At 41.7% G+C, this 9,360-nt stretch overlaps 1 protein-coding gene across 1 annotated transcript; it reads right to left on the reverse strand.

The window, feature by feature from the left end:
• Nucleotides 1–8,397: 8,397 nt before the first annotated feature.
• On the reverse strand, nt 8,398–9,150 carry LOC119440945 (uncharacterized; the record flags this gene model as incomplete). The annotated part of the gene is made up of 1 exon (XM_037705739.2): nt 8,398–9,150. A coding segment is annotated over exon 1 (753 nt), but the record flags the coding sequence as incomplete, so codon positions are not given.
• Between the last annotated feature and the right edge of the window lie 210 nt (nt 9,151–9,360).

Genomic DNA, 9,360 nt, shown 5'->3' on the forward strand with positions numbered 1-9,360 from the left:
GACAAAATCGTGTCACAAATGCCACCGGCTAGAATGCCTTAAAATAAAGGTTTTTGCCTATTTATTTTGTCAAATGGCGATTTGAGTATAAGCGACATGGTTTTCTCGACGGGGTCAGGAGGGGGATAAGAATTCTTAGGCTGTTAGAAATTGTAGATAAATCGCTCTTACTTTCCAGAACGGGACGACATCGACAAATGCCGTGCGCAAGTGTTTACTGAATATAGTGGATCTAACTAGGGCAGTAAGACCGGTGCGTACCTTGCATTATTCTGTAGTGTAATTGTAGAATTATTTCCTGCATGCATTGCATAGTGCAGTATTGAAATGAATATTACTGTACTCGGGTTTTGTATCTATAGCGCCTTACTCCCTACACCAACTAAGTCACAGCCGCCGCTTTTCAGTTATGTCACTTTGCGATCGCGGAAGTTTCGCCCTTTAGTGCTTTCTTACGCTCACTTCCGATGTTTAAATGCGGTAACACGGCCACATGGACACCAGACGTCCTGGCGATGTTAGGTTACACTTTTCAATCACACCAAGCAGCACACGAAAGAAATCATCAAAGTTTTACGCATAAGTACTAGTAACGACTGAATGACCCATTCATCCTTGTCCCTAGCACAAAGTTAAGTTTAATACCTGCGTAGGCACATCGACTAAATGTTGCTTGTTTTCACTTTTATTTCTGCAGTTGACTTGTTATTTGTATTGTAATTTCGAAACTGTTAATCAGTTCCCCCTATCCTAGCTTTCCATACTTTCGAGCAGTATTTGTTGATCTGCCCCTTTGGACAGGGTCTTCTGCACAAGGAAGTTGCCTAAAGTGTTTACCAAGGGGAGGCCCTCAGCACCTGTAATCATGCAGATTGCGCACTTAGCTGCCTACAGCTTTGTGCAGTCATGTTGGCGTTGTCGATGGTCTTCTCTGGCAGGTTTATGAGCATGCCCATCGACGTCGAGCCGGTCCCGTTCTGTTTGAACGTGGTTGCCTCCGAATGGCGGACTGCGATTGGTTTTAGCAGGCGTCTCTATCGAAGGCTTGTTGAACATGGGCTTGCGATTGGCGAGCAGCCGTTGCGGCGGGGCTGCTGTTTGATTTGATTTGTTTTACTTTATTTGTCTTTTCAAGAAAGAAAGGAGCAGTCACAAAAAGCTACTGCAATGAGTAGCTTGACGGGGTGAGAGCCCCCTTAGAATGACAGCAACGGACAGTGCGTAGGACAAAAATATAAAAAATGAATAAGATCGGAGAAAATGAAAAACAATATATACACAGGAATAATTATACATGTTGGTAGAAGATTGTTAAACATTAGGATAACAGGAACCTGATGTAAACAGTTTTAGCTACAATAAACAAATTATGAAATAAGGCAACATAGAGAAAAAGCGGGAACATTGGAAGGATTGGTGCAAATACATAGTCGAATGAACTCAAGTAATGTTATAGAAAATTTATAAGAACAAATCACGAAGCTCTTGCCATGATATGTTTGTTATTTCGACACCATTTTTTTGTTGTAACCGGTTCAACAGTGAAGGTAGCTGGTATCGAAGCATCTGTTTACCATAGTTAGTATGATTTCGTGCTACCTCCCACTGTTCCGGATTACGTGTGTTATATGCAACTGCGTTGATCTTAAGATTGGCTATGTTTTGTAAAGCGTTGTCCGGTTTTCTTGTGCATAATTTGTAGTGGCGGGAAAGCCTGTATTCGTAAAGTGATGGAACCCTTACTATACGAAATTTCGCAAACAATTCAGCTGTATGGGACAAGTAGGGCATCTTACAAGTTAAGCTAATAATTCGCTTTTGCAGTAAAAACAATTTCATAATATTAGCATTTGTGGTTGTGCCCCACACAAGAGCACCATAGTTCAGAGTGCAAGAGAATAGCGCGTTATAAAGAATTAGATTTGTGTTAACCGGAAACAATGAACAATTTCGCTGTAGGAATCCAATAGTACGTGAAAGTTTTTTGACCACGAAATCAACTTGTGCATCCAATGACATGGTGGCAGAAAAAAAGACGCCTAGAGTTTTGAAGGACTCAACGTATTCAAGCGATATACCATTAATAAATAGCGGGTGCATGGGGCACATAGGTGTATCTACCGGGGGGGGGGGGGGCAGGGGGGCACTTGCCCCCCCCCCCCCCACTGTCAAAAGTGGGGGGGGCAAAGCATGCCATTTGCCCCCCCCCACTTTCGAAAGCGGGCACTTTCGGCTACACACTGGAAAGTCCAACAAAACTACAGCTGAAGCTAAATTTGATTTCTTAATAGAGTCGCCACGTTAATAATGATTTTCTTTACTACGTATCCCCGGTTTGGGCAGCGAGTATTGTGCCTCCTCGTGACGCGCAGTAGCGGGCGACGCGCGAGATTCGCCATACACGCTTGCATTGCGCAGAAGTCCTGGCGCTGGATAGTTCCCGCTGTTACAAATTACCGCCTAACCATACTTGAAAAATAAAAAAAAAACAATCGGCTTGATATATTTAACCTTCGGGTGAGAGGAGAGGTCCGGATAAAGTATTTTAATCAGCCGCGTCCAACGATGGGTGTGCCTTACTGCACGAAATGATTGGATTATAAAATGCTGGAACTATTGAATCTCCGTGCAGAGATAGTCTACGTAGCGTTGCAGTATAAATATATATCTTATCACCATCAAAAATCTAATCAAACCACTTACAGGTGTAACTGCCGAATTTCTTTGTGTAATCACGAAGTATCGTCGTGATTTATTTATTTATTTATTTATTTATTTATTTATTTATTTATTTATTTATTTATTTATTTATTTATTCATGATACCTCGAAGGTCCCAGAACGGGACATTACATGAGGGGTGGGCACGTAGAAAAATGACGGGACAGGTTAGGTGGCGTGACTTGAAAGATGGTCTTCAATAGCAGCTTTGAAACGGGAAATGTCGGGCATGATGGTGATGTCAGAAGGAAGGGTGTTCCATTCTCGGGCTGTGTGCAGAAAACAAAAAGAACGCTGATACGTGGTGGAATGGGCGCGTGGTAGATACACAGCATTGGGATGCGTATGGCGGGAGAAACGATGCGCTGCAATGATGATTTGGTTACCTGAGGGCCGCGAATGAAAGAACCTAAAAAGTTAAAAAAAAAGACGAGCACTTTTGCGGCGGGAGGTGAGCGAGGGAAGACAAAACAGGGATTTTAAGGCTGAGACACTTGTATTATAGGAGTAGTCAGAGAGAATGAACCTGGCAGCACGGTTCTGAACCGATTCAAGGGAATTAATCATATTAACCTGGCGGTTGTCATAGATAGATAGCACTGGTACATTCTAGTTTAGAACGGATTAGGATTTTATATGGAAGTTCATTTATTCATGATACCTCAAAGGTCCCAGAACGGGACATTACATGATGGTCTTCGAGGTGGTATGTTCGTGAAAGTGACCTCAGTCGAGCGTGCAGAGCTATTTCAGTGTCAATAGAACACTTAAATGAATTTTTTCTAAAGGCCTGTGTCACTTCTGCTTTTATCGATTTCATTTTGAGGCCGTTTCTGAATAAGCGCTATCCTACTACTTGTTTCCCGGCAGGAGCAAGAACAGCAGATATTTTATATTTTGAAGAAATGAAGAGCACCTTATTGTGACGTATTCCAAAAATTTGAACTGCGGTGGTTGCTTACGTACTCGAAAAACCGCTACTGAATACTCGCTTTCCCCCAGTTTTTATGCTTTATACACGGTATTTAGTTGTTGATCCCGGTATCCTCAGTAAACTATGCGGGACACGGTGTTAATATTTATTCGAAGTACGAAACAATATCCTGAGTGACGAGCGATAAATGTTTTTTTCTGTGTAGGTTCATTGCAAGCCTTTGTAGAAAGTTACATATTGAAGTGTTCCAGGGTGCCATATCGCCGCTTTCCCCGACTCCTAAAACAATTGCATGAAATATGGACTTGAAATTCAATCAAAATAGGGAGAATTTTAAGCTCAGTGCGTTGCGAAAATGTCACTTTCCTGGTTTAAATGCAAGTGTTGCAGATAATTACTAAACCCTTGTTTTCCCATTTGTTCCCGTGCACCATACGGGATGTGTATAGATTGCTTCTCCGGTGTCCTCGGTGAGCTAAACAAGGCATCTTGTTTATATCTGGGGATAATGAAATTTTCTGACGAAGTAAGATGTGTATTGATGAATTACTGTTTTTTTAAAGTTTCCAGCAAGAAGTGCTTCAAAGCATTACACGGGGACAAGGTTTAAAACGGAGCACTAATATACGGGTAACTTTTCAAAGTATGCGATGTACTTACAGGAAACTGAAACATTTAGTGCAACTGTTCGAAAAAAAGAAAACAGCTTCACTAAAAATCTGGTTGTAATTCACCAAGTTCGCACACCTCTGCCATCTTTTTCTTTTTAGTATTGAGAGTAATTTATGTTGATTATACTTCGTTCTGTATAACCTCGACAGCACTATTACCTTAACTAGCGATACATTTATGCTGTAGACTTAAACACCAAGTAAAACTCTTTAATTAGTAAAATTGACTGCAACAAATGTGCATTTTTTTGTGAGCTGCACTGCTGCTACTGGGTTGGATCAGGGACCTCTGGTCACTCAATGCCATTTGTCCCTGCATCACATATATATTTTATAGCGACAAGAAATAAATGCAAATTCAAATAATTTTTCGGGCCTCGATGGTTCACCATGAGTTATTGAGAAGTAGGTCTATTGTTACAAATAAAAATACCTGACAGATGCATTTCCAGGCTTTTTCACTTATTATAATAGTAATTCAATATATGTATATATATATATAGTGTAGTAGTAGTGTGTGTGTGTGTGTGTGTGTGTGTGTGTGTGTGTGTGTGTGAAGAGAGAGAGAGTCAGATCTGCGGTTTGCCCCCCCCCACTCGAGAAATAGTTGGTACGCCTCTGATGGGGCACACCTTATGACGCGGATGAAACATCAGAGCTTTCGTTTTTGCGACATTTAAACCCAGGTGGTTTTGTAGGGACCATTCGTGAATTGATTCAAGAGCTATGTTTGCATGATTTACTAAATCAACAGCGGAGCGACCAGAGAAGAAAATGCTCGTGTCGTCAGCGTAGATAATGTACTTTACCGTCTCATCTACGCTGACGATGTCATTGATGTATAAAAGAAATAAAAATGGGCCCAGTATGCTGCCTTGAGGTACACCTAAATTAATCTGTCCTGAGGAAGATGCGTGCCCGTTAATTTCTACATTTTGTGAGCGGTATCGTAGGTACGATGATATTAAGGAGTGCGCGTTACCCCTAATACCATAGTGATTAAGCTTCTGGAGAAGAATGTGATGACTAAGGCTATCAAAAGCCTTTGTGAAATCTAAAAACACACCTAGAACTAGGTTGTGATTTTCGAAGTTTTCAAGTATGTACTCTTTTTGTGCAAGAAGTGCTAGTTCTGTTTATTTTTTTGACAACAAAATTGTACTGGGTTTAGAATGTTATATCTGTTAACGAAGGATGCGAGTCGTTTAAATATTATTTTCTCTAACCCTTTTGAGAAAATTGCCAGGATGAAAATAGGACTATAATTGGAAAAATCGTTTCTGTCACCTTTCTTGTATATAACAGTAACTTTCGCACATTGAATCTTACGTGGGAATACTCCGGTTGTAAGGCACATATCAAAAATATGAACTAGACAGTTCGCTACGATATCAATAACGTATTTAACTGGTGTAATTGGTATTCCTGATGGATCGAGGGACTTGCTGTTATTTAGCTTAATAAAAGACGAAACAACCTCGCTTTCACTGACCGGATCTAAGAAAATGGTGTGCTCGTTATGATATTTTAATGTTGGGATATAATTATTCGTGGACAAAGGGGTGAAAGAGACAAAAGTTATTAAATGCGTTAGAAAGCTCCGAGCCTTCTAACTCCATTCCGTCCCTTACTAGTTTCGTAAGCGGTTCAGGAACATGACCAATTACCGATATTAATTTTTTCCAAAGCTGTTCAGAACTCCCTTGAGAAGAGCTGAACAGATTGGTGTAATATTCCTTTGTGGCTAAGCCAATATTTTTGTTGACGCGGTTTCTGAATGCTTTATAGGTTTTCAGTACTTCGGCAGACCTTACTTAAACAAACGATCGGTAAAGTTGTTCGCGTTTTCGTATTTGGCTGAGCAGTTCATGATTCATCCACGGTTTCCTACACTTTCTTGACCTACCAGATGTGTAGGGGAAACATTCACCATAAATTCGCGTAAATTTACGTAAAAACTTTTCATAGGCTGCATCTGGGTCGTTTTCTTTTAAAACATCGTAGCAGTCTACGTTAGACAAGCAGTCGCGGAATTTTAACAGCGTGACAGGGTTTATTTCACGGTACACGTAAGAGTGCTTCTGCTTTTTTAAAGTGTTAGTTTGAGACAGTGAAATGTAAACTGGCAAGTGATCACTTATAACATAATTAATAACGCCTGCCTTAATGTAAGAGCTGTTATAATTGGTTATGAAGACATCTAATGTTGTGGCTGTGTTTTCAGTAATACGTGTAGGTACAGTTATTACATTGTGACATAAGTGAACGTTTAATAATGATTCCAAGTCAAGTTTCATGGCGCTATCAGCATAGAGATTAATGTTCAAATCCCCTCTGATGATTACTGTACATTTGTAGCCATCAACAAATTGCAAAAGTGCATCGAAGAAGGATAAGAAATTGGATATGTTTCACCCAGGTGGGCGGTAGCAGACGCAATACACAAAGGAACCACAGTTTAGGGTAATCACTTCGTAATCGGGCGTGACACATGTAAACACTGAAAGAATTTCACAATTCATTTCCCTAAGCGTTAAGATGCACACTCCACCTCCTCGCCTACTATCACGGTTTAGGCGGTGACAATTATACGCTGGCAAATAAAAAGCTTCCGCATCATTACGAAACCAAGTTTCCGTAAACATAAGCACATGAAATGGGAAACGTATATCACTAAAAATGTTCTATGCCGTCATATTTGTTCCTTCCAGATCGCAAGTTTAAGTGAAAGCAGTTTATGCTCTTGTTGAACTCGCTGTAACCATGATTTGGAAGCTCAGCCGGGTCAATAAGGTGGGGCAATAAAGAAACCATTTTAAGCGGGAGCTCCATGGATGCGGCAGTGACCTATCAAGCAGCTAGCTCCAATAGGTTATCTTTACTTCTGATTACAACAGCACGTGCACCCTCTGCTTTCCGAACTAGAACTTTCCCATTCGAGTGATAAGTGAAACGATAGTCGTTTTCAGCCGCCCATGTACGCGTGCTGCGTAAGAGGTCCCTCTGTTGTTGGTCATATTTTCAACAATGGTCACTGTTAATGTCACGTTTTATTGCGATAGCAATTATATGGACACTCCAAAGTAGATTTCTGCCGTCGGCGTCGCCGTCGCCGTGAGGTTCCGTATGACGTCAATGGAGATGAAATCGTCGCCGCGCGCCGCCGAACGCTGTATGTGCGAGTGAAAGGGCGCGAGGGACGAGCGCTTTCTCGGGGAGTGAACCCACGGCGGAGAACAAACGCGCGTTCTGCGCCGTGCTCCCTTCACTGCAGAAGTAGGCGTCTCTTTCCTCCTTTACAATCACCATATATGTAGAGCAAATGCGCCTTCTTCCGACGCGCGAAAGGCCGTGGGGGGAGGGGGAGCGAAGGGAGGCGACGTTTAGCTGCTGCACCAAGTGCCTATTTATATCAGAGGCTCCTGCAACAGTCACCAACGCCGCACGCATTTTGTGCGAACGCGGGCAAAACGCCGACGGCGTCGACAACAGTTCTGCGTGTTGCCGGTGCTGCTGCATGTCCAAGTTTATACAGCTGATAAAGCTACTATCATTACTCCGTATAGCTCTCTACAAATTTGCTATCGCAATTGATGCTTCGCCTTTCAGGTGAAACTGCGACAACTTTTTAGGGGCGAAACTCCTTAGGGTGTGGGTCTGTCCCTCCTCTGTAGTATGTAGTAGTAGAAGTCGTCGTCGTAGTAGTAGTCGTCGTCGTAGTAGTAGGTAGCCACGTCTACTTTTATGAGAAAAAAAATTCCGAAAGTTGTGTCCGTAGCGGAATCGAACCAGGGACCCCTCGCTTCCGAACGCGCGGCGCTAACCACTACGCCACGAAGCGCTTTTTTTTTCTTTCATGGTATTTATTACGAATACGTAAGATATTTCCATAGCGGCCAAAACAGTCAGCCGCGTCTACAGGCACAAAACAAACACTTCACAGTACAATTATTACGGTAAGAGTTCTCTAAAAGTGAGGCAAAAGGATACACTTCAACAACAACGGATACCAGTCTGGTTGGGAGTCTCTCTGATCATAAAAGTCTTTCAGCTGTGAAATCATCCGAATGAAATGTGATCTCGAAGATACAATTGGTTCTGAATTCCGATCTAGCATGCGAGTTTTCCATAAACTGTGCAACGCCATAAGCAGGAGCATATCAAAAGGCACATCGTTACATTGAGGTTGTATCAGATATCGTATTGTATAAGCATTTATATCAAAATCCTTTTTTAAAGTCCTTTGGAGAACGTCCCAAAACAATATGGCATCCTTGCAATCAATAAAACAGTGTTCTATGGTTTCCGGGACATTACAGAGACGACAGTTTATCGAAGATACAAAGATTCCTTTCCTATTTAACCAGGTTTTAACAGGTAACGTTTCAGTGTGCACTTTGAAGAAGAATGTTTTAGTGTGAGGAGGAATAGGCATTTTACAGACCCGTGTAAGGATGTCATCTCCAGGTAAGCCGATGTACAGCGATCGGTATAACGGAGGTTTAAAAAGCATATCAATTAGATCTTTATACAGATTTTTCCTTGAGATAGAGAATAAGTACTCATTTGAGAACCTCACTGCAAGAAAACGCACTGAGAGGCACACTTCACGCATGAATCCCTGCAAATATGGATGTGAAGCAAAATTTGTCGAAATTACTAAATTTGGTAAAACGTTGACGAGATTAACTTGCAAGAATGCCCGAAGTAATGGATGAGAACAGCCTCGAAAAAAGACGAAACGAGGCACTAATTGTCTAACATAAAGGTGAACCAGGCCAAGACCGCCTGCACTAACCGGTCTGAAAATATTGTCACGCCTCATTGGCTCATAAGATGATGACCAAATAAAGGTTACAAATATTCGGTGAAACTGCTGTATGTAAACCCTGGAACAATGAATTATTTGCAGCACATAGAAGAGTTTTGTTGCCAAAAATAAGTTGCACGCTTTAGCTCTGCCAAAGACTGAGAGATTATGTGAAACGAATGTTTGGGCATAGCGTCTTAGGGTTGGTACACGTTCTCTCCAGTA

Source organism: Dermacentor silvarum, chromosome 2 (assembly GCF_013339745.2).
Source record: "Dermacentor silvarum isolate Dsil-2018 chromosome 2, BIME_Dsil_1.4, whole genome shotgun sequence".
Classification (NCBI taxonomy): Eukaryota; Metazoa; Arthropoda; class Arachnida; order Ixodida; family Ixodidae; genus Dermacentor; species Dermacentor silvarum.